Below are 15,328 nucleotides of genomic sequence, written 5' to 3' on the forward strand. Positions count from 1 at the left end.
TTACATTCCTAGCTCAAAATCATTTTAGCTCAACTTCAAATCAAACAAAATGAACAGTGCAGAAATGGACAAGTATTGATATTGTAACACGGAAAATCCCTCCTTTGTTATTTATTTTCTTGGGCATTATTATTGGATTTGGAGCTGAAGAAGCTGAGTCATTTTATTGCTGGCGCGTGGTAATGATATGAAAGGTCTTTTACGCGTTGAAAAACTGAAATAAGACACTACAGTGTCTTCATCTACTGTTCAAAAGTTACGGACACCGCGTTACGGTTAGATTGTTGTGTTTTTCTGTTTCTTCTTCGGATATAAGAAAGAAAGACGAACATGATTCCAAGTATACAAGTGGATATGGATCCAGTACATGCTGTTGTTCATCCATTGATTACAATTTTTATACATTTATATTTAATATTTTGTTCAAAGGCAGAGATCTTTCGGAGTTATTTGAAGTTATAGAAGATCTTGATAACGGGTGTATCGTGATGGCTGATAGATTATTTACTACTCTCGGTTGTTATATACGCGCATTGCTTAACTGAATATCATATACTTTTTTTTATCGTTTGAACCCCAATTGAACTGCCAGGCTTGCTTTCACATGACAATTACATACTTCTATGGATGATGAGTTTGTTGAATATTTCTTAGCTACATCAGTAAGACAGTAACCACAAAGACTAACAACAAAATTTTGAAGAAGTCGTAGATAAAAAAAGCAAGAAAGAAAATATGGGAGTTACATAAAACTCATTGTATTTTTATATGAACTAAAAATAAAATTTAAGTCTAATATAAAAATATAATTCTTTTTCTCACATAATTAGGTATCTTTATCTTTTTATGAGTCATTTTGTTTCTTTTTATCAAATCAATACTCTTTCCTCTTTGAAGAGCAAGAATTTTTAATTATTTTTATTTCTTTTATCATTACTCAAATTTCTTTGACAACATTACACAGTAAAATACTTACAAATCATTATTAAAATAACATTAAAGAATCAACTTCCTCTTAATTTTAAAAATTATATTCTTAATTTTATCTATATTTTATAAACGCCCATGAAACTAACAAAATACTTGCTTAGGAGGGTAAAATAGATGGTTTAGACGGATTTTGAGTTGAATTACAAGGGATAGGTCAAAAATAATTTATCATCCATTACATTGGATATTTTATTCTCTCTTTCTCACTCTCTCCCTAAAGTTAAAACCGTCTTACTTCATTCATTTCGTATTCTTGTCCTTGTGTGAGAATATTCATCTCTTCCTCACAGGAAAGATATAAAGAGGGTTGCAAAGTTACAATAACAACTGCAAAGGTCACTCGATCATACACAACGGTGTACAAGTGGCAGAAATAACTTTATTAACCCGTAATCCTTTTTTAATAATTTAGTGATCCAATAAAATGAAAATAAAAATGAATGAACGTTAACTATTCATCCACTAAAGTAATCCATCCAATCATTAGTTATGTTGTCATTATAGAAGGAGATTCAATAGAATTTAAGTATGGACAGATTGACTGAATGAATTATGTATACATGAATCATTTTGCCACCCCCAGTTATAAGTAATCTCTGCTATTTACTGCACATGCCAAAACATCTCGCGTTAACTAGCTTTAGTTTTATAATTTATACAATATAATTCCTTAACACATGGACAAGGAGACAGTAATTTACTAATTTTTCTTTTTGGCGTATAAGTATATTTGAAAAGAGATACTATTCCTCTTTTTTTCCCCCAAAAGAACAGTTGGCCCACACATTTACAGTATATTATTGTATTGTAGACAGTGGAGAGTAGGACCACATCAGGTGGTTGTTCATGTTACTCCTGATCAGCATTAAAATTCCTAATTTTCTAATAGCTTAGGAATTTTGCAGAATATGCTACCTTAATAATTAAATAATATTTAAAATCTTAACAAAGAATTATAATTGCCATCCTATAGCGTCTCCATCTTCGGGGGCTTGCTAACATGATTTCAATAATTACATACATATGTACAAATTATGCTGCAAGTTAACCCATTGCTTCAAACAGATGTGACGAAAAATTATAATAACTATTTTCTGCACTAGCGAATGGCAAATATTCAAGAAAGTCATTATTAAAAAATAAAATATATTAAAGAAAGTTAAGATCGCGAAACACACAGTTGCCTCATGGGTGTAAGCATTCTTGCAAAACGCAGGGGCACATGTGCCTTGATATATGTCCCTTGCTCTGTATATTCCTATAATTAAAAGTAAAATGTAAGGAAATCCAACAATAACAAGCAGAAAAACCATGACATGATAAACAACGTAAAGTCCGCCAGTTTAAAAGGGAAAGGAAAAACCAGTTCCAGAATTTGATCAACAGGTGACAATTGGTTGATTGGCTACTTACAGTTTTCTCAATCATTCCAACCTGGTGTATGGTGCTGAGAAGGTCCCCATTTTCAAATGGGACCAAAGCTTCTACCCAAACCATGGAGTCCTGTTGAAGAATTATAGAACTTGATTAGCAAATGTAAATAGTTCAAATAAAAGGACTACATGTTACCAAAAAGTAAAAAGGTATATTTTAAATTATGATTTTTCTGACATGTGCTTAATGACATACAATAAGAACTTATATATAGTAAGATTTTAATGAAAATAAATAACAAGATATCACAAAATATAATGAATTACTAACATTGAATGCTACAAACTTCAATAAAAACTTACTATTCTTGATTTCTTAACATGTGCCTTGGACACATTTTAGAAAAATCGTTTAAACTACGCAGCTTGGTTTCAACTTTGTACCTTTAGCTTGTCTTGAACTGCATTACAAAATTCTGTTAAGCCCTCACCACTTAAAGCAGATATGCATACAACATCTTCTCTTTTCTCAGCTTCTAGCCTGATTTTCCGGGGATCGCTAGCTTTGTCAACCTGCCACAAGATGTCATATACACCAGAATGCTTAAACTGGAGTTCATGCTGTAAAATTGTTTTTGGGAGGTTGCTGATGAAGGGAGAAATTGAACTCAGTCCTCTTAAAGGACCAGCATGGGTGACCAACATAAAAAAGAAATAGAATTACACAGCATATTTATGCGAAGTTTATGAGAAGAATCTCATTGCTGTGAATCAAGGAAATTTTTAAGAAGACAAATAATTTTGAACCAAAAGAAGTCCCTTAAATCCTGGAATTGATTTTAAAGCATCTTGGTTTCTTGACTTGTATTCCAACATCTCATGAACAGGACATCAATAAAAAGTTAAAAAAAATTAAATGTATGGAAAACATTCTAAGAGTAAAAGTAATTCGCTCTAGTTTCTGTAATGAACCAATTATCCCAAAAGTTTGAGCAGCTCAATGAAAGCACACAAATGGGTTTTTAGTTATAACATGCCCCAATGCACTGACTCACCCACCTATATCTGAAATTCAACTTCTTTTCATTCTTAGAACGGGGGTAGCAATAATAAACCTCTTGACCACACCATATCATAAATCAATTATCCCAAAAGTTTAAGCTTTTGGGTGAAGGCACACAAATAGTTTTATAATCATAACAATTTCCATACATTCAATTAACCCCTCTGCTTTAAATTGTTAAAAGTTTTTACGCTAGTTCTCCACAAAAGTGAGTTTAATACTTCAATTACATTCCAAATTATATGGTTGTAGGAAAGATTTTAATTTTAATATTGTGAAGGTAACAGAAATAATTTATAATTAACAAGGATATAATTATGTCTTTTTATTAAATGTAACAATGCATCAATAAAGAAATACAAAAAAGAACCCATTTGTGAAACTTGAAAGATTAAATTTTGCTATATTCAAAATTCAGAGGAAGAAATTGAAATTCCAAAATTTGAGGAGTAAATTGAACAATATAAATTGAGTGCCAAAAATGAATTTCTATTAAAATTAGAAGGACTGAGTGATTCAAAACCCTTGCTTCAAAGCAAACGCTAAATTTGGTGACAGCCTACAACCTTCTGTTAGACACTGGTAATCAGGCTAGGATAAATAAGAAAAACAACGAACCTTTTATTGATTGAACCCTAGGATTCTAATTAGAGATAACCAGAAATTAGGGAAAGAGAAACAGAATACAAAGATGGCTCTTCGAGAGGCCAATACTCTCCAACAATAGTGATCTCTCCGATGCCTCCCACTGCTCTCCCTCCCATTATTTAAAAGTGCATTAACCAACAAATTTCCCTACTAATATTCCTGCTACTATCCTAACTTCCCTAATTAACTTCCTATTATTACGATTCTCACTCCTCCTACCTTATCTCTAACTAACTAATAAATCTTCCTTATCATTATCCCTTGCATCTCGCCTACCTTTCCTCTTATACACCCTGAATATAGGTGGTCTCCTATCAATACCCCCCCTAAAAGATCCACCTTGTCCTCAAGGTGGAAGTCAGGAAACTGATCCTGAATCTGTGCTGCTGGTTTCATGTGCGGGTAGATCATGCCACCTGATGAGGACTTCCAAATCGTGCTGAGCAGTTTTGCGTGTCTCCAGAACCTCTGCCGGACGTACTTGCAGCTCATACTCCTCAGAGAGCATGGTGGAAGTGGTTGGGGTGTGCAGTCAGACTTGAGACTCTTCTTGAGGACTGAAATATGGAAAACAGGGTGAATTTGAGAGCCCTCAGGAAGCTGCAGGCGAAAAGCTACTGAACTTAGCTTTTGAGTGATCTGATAAGGCCCGTAGAATCGAGGTCACAGCTTCTCATTGGGTCGCTTGGCCAAAGATCTCAATCTATACAGCTGAATCTTCAAGTACACCCAGTCCCCTTCCTTCAACTCCACATGCCTCCGCTTTTTATCAGCCATAACCTTCATAGTCTCCTGAGCCCGCAGCAAATTTTGCTTCAATTTCTCGAGCTGCTCATCTCGGTCTTTAGTTAACTTATTAACCTCCTCAATCTTAGAAGGTATAGTGGTGCCTTTTAACAACATAGGTGGGTCCTGCCTATAAAGTGCCTTAAAAGGCGTAGTCTTCGTTGAGGCACTATAATTTGTATTGAACCAAAACTCAGCCCACATTAGTCAATCTGGCCACCTTCGCGGGTTTGCCCCTGTCAGACAACGTAGATACACTTCTAAACACCTGTTGACTACTTTCGTTTGGCCATCGGTTTGTGGGTGGTAAGCGATACTGAACTTCAATTGTGTCCCGGCTAAGCGAAACAGCTCCTTCCAAAACTGGCTGAGAAAGATTTTATCCCTATTCGATACTATGGATGACGGGAAACCATGCAAACGAACCACCTCTTTTAAGAAAACTGCTGCAACCTCTTTCGCTGTAAAAGGATGACAGATGCCAATGAAATGAGCATATTTAGTTAACCGGTCGACCACTACGAATATAGTGTCCATCTCTTTTGCCTTAGGGAGGCCCCCAATGAAATCCATTGATATATCTGTCCAACTGTGCTGGGGAATGGGTAGGGGCTGCAACAAGCCTGCAGGAGACAGCGTGTCATATTTATTACGTTGGCAAGAATCGCAACCAGCCACAAAATCCTGGATGTCACGTTTCATGCCCTCCCAATAAACCACATTGACCAATCGCTTGTAGGTCCTAAAGAAACCAGAATGACCCCCTGTAGGAGAGCTATGAAATTATGCTAACAGACCTGGGATTCTAGGGGACTGTTTGTGTAACACCATTCTGCCTTTAAAATACAACCGATTCCCTTTAAGTTCATAACCAGGATGTGATTCTGAATGATGAAGCAAATCATCCAGAATTTTGCGCAGCTTCTCATCTCTGGATACCTCCTCGGCCCATTCCTCAATGTCTTCATGTTGCAGAATAGAAAGGCCAGCGAATTGCATCTGTCTAGACAAAGCATCTGCAGCTTTATTCTCCCTTCCAGCCTGAAACTTGATATCAAAATCAAATCCCATGAGTTTAGACATCCATTTGTACTGGTCTTCACTCCATAACCTTTGATCAGTCGAGAATTTCAAACTTTTCTGGTCTGTCAGAATGGTGAAATGGTGTCCCATTAGGTAGTGCCGCCACTTCTGAACTGCTAGTGCCATTGCCATTAATTCCCACTCATATACTGACTTCTTCTGGGCTCTCTTGGAAAGGGGTTGACTCCAAAAGGCCAGAGGACGCCCTTCCTGCATCAGAACTGCTCCAAGCCCCTTGCTTGATGCGTTAGATTCCACCACAAACTTCTTAGAGAAATCAGGTACATCTAGAGCAGGTAATTGAATCATGGCTGCCTTCAAGTTATTAAAAGCAGCGTGTGCATCCTTTCCCCAAGCAAAGCTGTCTTTCTTGAGTAGCAAGGTGAGAGGTTTAGCTATCAGTCCAAAACCCTTCACAAAACGCCTGTAATAACCACAAAGTCCCAAAAATCCCCTTAGAGCCTTCAAATCTCGGGGAACAGGCCAGTGCTGTATTGCTGCAACCTTCTGCGGATCTGTAGCCACCCCTTTATTAGAAATTATGTGTCCCAAGTATTCTAAGGATTGCTGGCCGAACAAACATTTCTTTCTATTAACATACAGCTTGCTGTGTTTTAAGGCTGTCAACACTCCCTACAGGTGCATCATGTGCTCTTGCTCACTGCTACTGTAAACCAAAATATCATCGAAGAATACTTAAGCAGATCGTTGGAGGTATGGTTTGAGGACCTCATTCATGAGTGCCTTGAAAGTGGATGGAGCATTCTTTAATCCAAAGGGCATAACGAGAAATTCATAATGCCCTTCGTGCAATCTGAATGCTGTCTTCTCAATGTCAGACTCCTTCATCCGAATATGGTGATACCCTGCTTTCAAATCCAGATTCGAGAAAATAGAGGCGCCTCCTAGCTCATCCAGCAGCTCATCAATAATGGGGATGGAAAATTTGTCAGCTATGGTGACTTTGTTAAGGGCCTGATAGTCGACACAAAACCGCCACCCACCATCCTTTTTCTTGACTAGCAAGATGGGACTCGAGTACGGACTGGTGCTTGCCTTATGATACCCGCTTCAAGCGTCTCCTCAATCATCTTTTCAATCTCATTTTTCTGGTAGTGAGGATACCGATAAGGCCTAATATTTGGAATCCCCGCCCCTTCCTCCAGGTGAATCGCATGATCATGACTCCTCTGCGGTGGTAAACCTTCCGGAAGCTTGAAAACCTCCTCGAAATCTGCTAAGACCTGTTGTACTCCTTCAGGCACCTCCTCTTCATTTGTTTGCTCCCCGGTTAGCAGTGAGTATTCCAGCCAATAGCCTTTCCCTTGGTTCTGCAGAGCCTTCTTGACTGATTTGAAAGAAGCTTTTCCTTTTGACAAGGTAGGATCACCACGTATTTTACTCACTCCATTTTCTTGTTGAATTTCCTGCACTAGTTCTTGAAAATCTATGCTAATCTTCCCCAATCTCTCTAACCAAGCTAAACCCAACACCAGATCCACTCCTTTCAGATCAAACAGGTAGAAGTCCTGTTTAATCCAAACTCCCTGGAGCTGCATCTCGAGCTGGCTGCACTTCCCTCTACACTTGATCTTCCTTCCATCACCCACCTCCACTGTATAAGGATCTATGTCCTCTATCTCCAACCCGAAATCGCTCACCAACTTCCTCGAAACAAAGTTAAGTTGTGAGAGGCCCCACAGTCAATTAGCACGATGACCTCCTTATCCTGCAGCTTTCCCCAGAGTTTCCACGATTTCTTGGTTGTAAACCCATCCATGGAGTAGAAGGACAGCTGCATGGTTTGAAGTTGGCCGTCATCCTCTCCCTATAGGCCTTCGTTCTCATCATGCCTCTCTTCCTCTTCCTCCGCCATGAGCATCACCCGTAGCTCCTTGTTCTTGCATGTGTGGCCAGGCTGTAATTCTCGTCACAACGAAAACATAGGCCCTTTCGAAGCTTTTCCTGCAACTCGGGTCCATAAATCCTTCTGATTCCTCCAGAGTTTCCCCTGACAACATGTTTTGTTGAGTTCCCTACTGTTTTGGGCGTTAAGGTCTTATTGGGCCTCGATGGATTGTTACCTTTTCGCCCATCCAGAGTCCAGCTTTCTTCAGCCTTGGCCCGGTTTGCCTCATCTATGGCCTGGGCACTCCTCATAGCCTCCTTAAGCGTAGCGGATGGATACAGCTTCAAATCCGCTTGTATATCTCTCCGCAACCAGTTCAGGAAGATTCCCCTGAGATACGCAGGATCTTTATCTCGCAGAGGTGCCATGCAAAGCTCAAACTGGTCTCTATACTCCTGCACCGTTCCGGTTTGCTTGAGCCCCATCAACATCTCGAATGGGTTCTGCAACACCGAGGGTTGGAAATGCTCCAGCAAGGCTTCTTTGAACTGTTCCCACGTTGGGTCCTCCTCCGTTCCTTCCCACCACTGGTACCAGTATAGGGCCTTCCCTTTCAAGGCTATGACCACCGCACTCTTCTTTTCCTCATCACTAACCCCTCTTATCGCAAAGTATCTCTCCACTCTGCACAGCCATCCGTACGCATCCTCTCCGGAGAAGATGGGTAACTCCAGACGACGCCACCTCTCCTCAGCTCCGCTCCCGTAAGAGCCCTCAGGAGTTCTCCTTTCTTCGCGCCACGAATGGTCCTCTGTTTTCCCATTCATGTTTGGTGCCAATTTCTCTAGGAGTTCCTCGATTCTGCGCATTCATGCATCCTGGGCCTTCTGACCCTCTGTCACTGTCTCGATCAATCTCTCCATTGCTTCTACACAGGTCTCCATTCCTGTCTTTGAGGTACGCACTCTGGTTTTTCTTACCATCTACGTTTCGACGCAGCAGAATTCTTCCTACCCACAGCTCCAAAGATCAGAGCTCTGATACCAGTGTTAAACACTGGTAATCAGGCTAGGATAAATAAGAAAAACAATCAACCTTTTATTGATTGAACCCTAGGATTCTGATTAGAGATAACCAGAAATTAGGGAAAGAGAAACAGAATACAAAGATGGCTCTTCGAGAGGCCAATACTCTCCAACAATAGTGATCTCTCCGATGCCTCCCATTGCTCTCCCTCCCATTATTTAAAAGTGCATTAACCAACAGATTTTCCTACTAATATTCCTGCTACTATCCTAACTTCCCTAATTAACTTCCTATTATTACGGTTCTCACTCCTCCTACCTTATCTCTAACTAACTAATAAATCTTCCTAATCATTATCCCTTGCATCTCGCATACCTTTCCTCTTGTACACCCTGAATATAGGTGGTCTCCTATCACCTTCATGCAGGATTAAGTCATTGACCTGACAGCTATTTATGCTATAGAGAAGTAGAGAAGCCAAGAAACAATACAGATTGTCTGATGATCTCTTATTACTGACAACACGTATAGCTGTACCACCTTTTGAACCCATGAATTTTACAATACAAGAAGACATATGTTATATCTGCATTCACTGTCATTGCAACTTGCAAGAACATCATGCAAGATCAGAATGGCAAGTAAGGTTAAAGCAGTTCAATCCCACTCTTCCTTTGTCACTCCACATACAGGAGCTGACAACAGGCTTGAAAAGGATTCACATTCTTAATTTGCATGTTACCTTCCTTGACCAACTGTTGACAATAATTAAAAGCTGTCTTGCTCCTAATGTATCAGTCAATAAAGTAAATCTAGAATAGGCCAAGGTCCTGAAAACCATGTAACCAAATTCCTAACCAACCAATAAATTGAAAGAAGAACAGAGATGTAAGACAATGCCGTATGTCTGTACAAATCAACAAAGATAAAGGGAAATGAGCAGACTCAATATATACTATTTTCAGAAAAGGAAAACCAACAACATTATACACCAATACCTTGTTCCAGACCATCAATCTTGGAATTGATGATACATCTAGTTCTGACAGAACTTTGTCCACAGCATTTATCTGTTGCTCAGCCAAGGGGTGACTGCAGTTTGGGAAAATAATTAATGCAATAGGGTGTAGGTCAACATCACTTGCTTTAATAACAACCTTTTTCCCTAAAAATAAAGTTTCTTGCAGCAGTTTTACTGAAATATAACCTGATATCAACCAGATGCACCAAGAGTGAAGACTCTGATATCTCCTCCAGCGTAGCTCTGAAGGCAGCAACCTACAGAAAGCAGGAAATGACATTGGTCATTACTTCATAATTTTAATTTATGCTTAGCTTTAACAGCAACATGTTAAGTTGATAGTAAATCATGTTTTAAAAGAAATACAATATATCAAAAGCAAAATTATTGTCAGACAGACAGACACCAAGAGAAAAATTAATAGTAAGAAAGCTATCTTTCTTACTAGTGTAGTAGGTAACTTCTGAATAAAACCAACAGTGTCTGTTAGGAGAAACTCCTTTCCATTCTTCATCTGGATGAAAGCAAATGAAAAAAGCTCAGCATGTTAAAATAACTAGAATTTAAACTGCACAAGATTCATTTTCCTGCAAATTAAGATTTAATTAAAATAAACATAAATGATAAATTTTAGTCATCCCACAGCCATTGTACACTGCGATCTGTAAACACAGCAAATGACCATGCAGCAAGGTAAAGGACAATTATAAGCTCTTGGACTAGTTCCTTAATTAGTAAAAGACTTGAACATGATATCTCAATCTCATTACAAATAAGAAGCATACGCACAACAGTTGAAAGCAATCAACAATCTAAAACCAATGAATTGTTTGTACATAAAAAATGGGAAATTCTCCTGGTATATTTTGACTGACCTGTACCCTCCTTGTAGTTGGATCTAAAGTTGCAAATAATTTATCCTCAGCAAGAACATCTGCTCCAGTTAGTCGATTCAAAAGTGTACTCTTACCAGCATTTGTGTAACCAACCTTCAATGTTATCAAAAGCATTATAAAGTTATCATTTATATGGCATACATTACCATGATGTATAAATGCAGAGGCAATATCACCCTAACAATAAATGGACCAATATAATAATAAAAACTAACCAAGGATACCACTGGCACAGGTACTGAGAAACGCCTGTTACGGTACTGCTTTCGGTGTTTCCTAACTGATTCTAGCTCTTTTTTGAGAATACCAATCTGTCAAAGCTCAGGCAACAGATATTTCTTAGAAAAACTAAGATTCCAGAGGTAAATCAGAAATAACAGCGAACTTTCAGAGAAATGTATAATAATATATGTGACCAATAGGTTACCACTTGGATATACAATGTATCTATCTACTTGATAGTATTACACTAGCACAAGCACACTGATACAATCAAATGTAGTAGATTTTCATGGAAATGTTGATAAATTTGATGATTACAGTAGTGTTTACTTACTTGGTTACGCAAAATACGCTTGTCCACTTCTATTTGTTTTTCACCCATTCCCTTCACCTTTCCTCCTGCTTGACGTTCAAGATGAGTCCACATTTTTGTTAGACGAGGTAGTTGGTATTCCATTTGCGCTAATGAAACCTAGATATAGAAAGACCTTAGGATAGTCAGAAAAGGGAGTCAAATTTCTCCTCCTGGCAAAGCTGCTTCTGGTAATAAGACAAATAGAAAATAAGCTTTTTTAATTTGGAGATTTCAACGGTTCCTTTTGCTTTTAAAGGGTACCAGTACCTCTAGCAAAATTATCGGCTAATATATGGCAACATGTCACACTTAATTGAAATATAAGTACAGTACTTTGTCAATAGATTTTATATATTATCATCTTACTTAATCATACTTATGTACTTTTCATATATGATATTAAAAAAGTTGCTGGTCATGTAATTATTAGAGTAAATGACCAATAAATAATTATCTTTTTATCTTATGATCTTAGATATTTAAAATTAAAGATTGGGATCAATGATAATATAAAACATAAAATTCATAGAAAGGTCCCCTTGTGCATTTATGGTTCAATTGAGTGGATCAGGTACTGATACCCTAATAAAAACAAAAGTTACTGGAGAAACCTCTTTCTAATTTATAATTGCCTGTAAAGATGCTTCATGTGTAGCCGCTCGCTGATTAAATATATCAAGGATGAGGGCAGTTCGATCGCAAACTCTCACATCTCCACCAAAACTCTTTTCCAAGTTGCGCAATTGCCTAGAATTAGCAGAGGCCCGTAATTTCATGTGAGATCCAAGGTGGAAATCCTTATGCAGCAATGTGACGATAAAAAATTAATGAATATTGGTGCAGTTGTCTCACATAATCACGGCAAGGTAAAACAAAGAAGAGAAAGAGAACAACTATAACAATTATTTTTGCTAAGTATAAGCATATAGGATGTACTAGTATCAGGCAATCACAAGCTTAAAGATTAACATGTCACAGTTTTATGGGTTTAGTTTTGGTTTTGGGGATGTTCTTAATATTTAAACAACTTACTAGTTCATAATGAATTAAATTTATTAGTTAGAAAGTAGTTACCATAGTAACTTTGTATTTTCCAAGAGTTTGTTGACTCTGTTTTCGTATTTTCAAGTCTTAGGTTGTAATTTGAGCTTGGGTTAATATTAAGTGAAACGAGAAACGATAGGATAAGAAATGATTGTATATGTGAAAAAATATAGTAGCAACTATAGTGCAAAAAATAACTGAAAATCGTTTTAAGTGGTTTGATTATATGCAAAGAAAGCAACTGGAGGCACTAGTGAGAAGAATGGATGACATAAGTTTTAGTTTGATAAAAAAATAATAGAGAAAGAACCAAAAGAACTTTAGAAAAAATTATAAAAAGAGATCTAGAAATAAATAATATTTTTAAGAATTTGATTTGATTGAACTCAATGACATTGCTTGATCTATGTAGCTGGCCTCACCTAGTAGAATTAAAGCAATATAAATCAGAAACAGTTTGGATCAATTAAAGAATGAAACTAATATGAAACCTACAGGCTGGTTTAAGGTAGCTGACTACCATCTCTCTAAAAATCAAAAAGGTAGAATCATCATAGTCACTAATAATAGAAACCAAGTTCTCAACAGAACCTCCACAGCAACCTTGGTCTAAATGAACAGAAAGATTTTAATTCCAACTATCTCCAATGAAAGCCAGCAAGAATATCAAATTTCGTCAGATTTTTACTGCCCTTTTATGGTCAGTTCTGGGGACAAAGCACTCTCAGAGTAAATGAAATAGTTCAATGTCAATAAACTAAATGGTGGCATGGACAAAATTGGTCTTCACAGGAGGCACACATGTGGATGGCATATATGTTTTGCACAAGGAAAAGGGCACTTACCCAGCCGACAGCTCATCATCAAAGATAACAGTTTCAACACCCAGTGCATGAATTGCACTCTTGATTTCAGAAACCTTGCCAGAGCCAATGTACGTCCTAGGGTTTGGGGAAGTAAGCCTATACCATTTGTCGGAATTCAGAAATTGAGTCAACCAACAATGTGGTATCTCAAAACAAAAAAAGGAAACAAAATATGTGTACTATAGCAATTAAAATTTGGAGTTGACAAAACTTAGTTGCAGTATCATAGGTGCTTTTGGTGTTATTCTCAAATCAAGATTAAAGTTTCATCTCAGTAATGTGTGCCACCTTCACTATCCAACTTACCGAGATGTTCCAACCTTGACTGGATAACAACACTAAAAACACCTATAGTACTATTTATAAGTTTTGTCCTTAAAATTTCTCATTTCTCATAGAGAAGAAAGATAGGGTTGCTGGTTTATAGCCCGTAAACAATATTGTTTAATGTAAAGCAACAATAATCATAACGAAATCCCTAAATAAATAATTGTTAGCACAACGAAAGAGAGAAGTGTGGGAAAAACGGTACACATGAATCAGTAGTAGCCACAGTCTATTAATTCGATGAATGGAGTAAGACGTGGTAAACTGAGATAACATTTACATGCAACAATAACATAACTTCATTTTCAAACTATGTCAAAAAATTTATGAGTTGTTTACTTCTGGTATGTAGACCCAACAACCAATAATCCAGCAGTGTCAGCTAATTGTGCCAATTCGCTAAGAGACTCTTCTATACCAAAATCCTGAACATCGCTTTTTCGCTCAACGCCTACGAGGTAGGCTTTTTCTTCAAAAACCTTTAAATAGCGAATAATCAGAATCGAAGAAACCGAAATTGAAAATTGAAACGAAAGGAGAGAGGAAAGAGGACAGAGGACCTCTCTTCCGTTGCGAAGCTTGTAGCGGTTATCGAAGACGACGTTGTCTTCTTCTTTCTTCTTTCTAAGTTTCGTTCCTTTCTCTTGTGAAAGAAGTGGCGAAGCTGCATCTTGGTTGTGTTGTTCTGTCGGAGTTTCGAACTGAACCGCGGGGGTGTCGTTTTGCGATGAAACGGCGTCGTCGGAGTGAGGAGGGAACGTGACTTCAACTGCAGCGTCGCGTTGTAGAACGAAGGTGGTGAGGGTTGCGGTGGTGAGAGGGGATAGGAATAAGGGGCGAATGGGGATTGGTGGATGGAGATAATGATAGCGTTGTTGAAGTACCGGAGAGGGGGATGATGGGGTAATCACCGAACCGTAGAGGCATGCACCGTTCATCTCTTTCTTCAGCTTCTTTTCTAACTCTGCTTACTGCGCCACAATTCTCTTCTTTTTTCAGTTTTGAAGGTTTATGGATTACGAACTACCATTTAACTAAGCCACACGTCCTAAGTCTTATTTAATATCATAAGTTTTAGTTATGAAAATAACTTTCCTACAATGTGTCAACAATGCCGGATAAGTCTCGTCATGTTTTCTTTTCATGTGCTATCCTCCATTGAAGAAAATAATGTTTAAGTCAGGTAGAACAGTTGTATGTGGAAAAATTATCCTTCCGAATATTGTCACTTGTATTTAGTTCACTTTTATCATAAATTTAAGAAAGCTAACATTAGGATTTTGGTTTTTTAATTTTTTTAAATTGTTTTATTTTAGTTCTTTTATTTAGTTTTAATCCCAAATGTTTTTTTTTTCCTGAAATGTGGAGCCATGAGATACTCTTCCATAAGAAATAAAGTAAAAGGGATGTTTATTTCACCTAGTTTTCGGCTAACTTGGGCTACATGTTTTTTTGACCTAATAGATGACTCAATAAGGAAGGGAATGGATGCGGGCAATTTCGGGGAGCATGTGTTTATGATTGTGATTTTGGATTGATGAGAAACTCAGCCCATTTTGTTCTCCATTTTTCTTTCTCGTAGTGTTAATTTGTGAATAATAATAATATATTTATTAATGTATGTATTATAGTTAAAATAATTAAATATATCTAAAATTGGATTTTTTTTATATAATATTTAAAAATAATATATACTAAAATATAATATTTTAAAAACATCTATAAAATATGAGATTTAAAAATCTTCAACGATTTTTTATACAAAGGCAAAAATAAAAT

General features: G+C 37.4%; 1 protein-coding gene across 2 annotated transcripts; it reads right to left on the bottom strand.

Annotated features, from left to right (window-relative positions):
• Positions 1-1,692: 1,692 nt before the first annotated feature.
• Positions 1,693-14,765, bottom strand: LOC113847883 (GTPase HflX). 2 transcript variants are annotated; one of them, XM_027477191.1, is made up of 13 exons: positions 14,110-14,765; positions 13,889-14,028; positions 13,202-13,318; positions 11,945-12,059; positions 11,292-11,429; positions 10,951-11,046; positions 10,715-10,828; positions 10,285-10,353; positions 10,026-10,096; positions 9,817-9,910; positions 2,808-2,936; positions 2,404-2,493; positions 1,693-2,248 (listed from the first exon to the last, which is right to left on the bottom strand). In XM_027477191.1, exons 1-13 carry the CDS (start codon positions 14,485-14,487, stop codon positions 2,150-2,152), a joined length of 1,650 nt encoding a protein of 549 aa, XP_027332992.1. In that variant the 5' UTR covers positions 14,488-14,765; the 3' UTR covers positions 1,693-2,149. The 2 variants fall into 2 exon arrangements, with proteins under 2 accessions (XP_027332992.1, XP_027332991.1); XM_027477190.1 differs by having other exon boundaries at positions 1,894-2,493; positions 14,110-14,592.
• Positions 14,766-15,328: the final 563 nt, after the last annotated feature.

The sequence above is a fragment of the Abrus precatorius genome, unplaced genomic scaffold (genome assembly GCF_003935025.1).
Source record: "Abrus precatorius isolate BTA unplaced genomic scaffold, Abrus_2018 Scaffold8, whole genome shotgun sequence".
Taxonomy (NCBI): Eukaryota; Viridiplantae; Streptophyta; class Magnoliopsida; order Fabales; family Fabaceae; genus Abrus; species Abrus precatorius.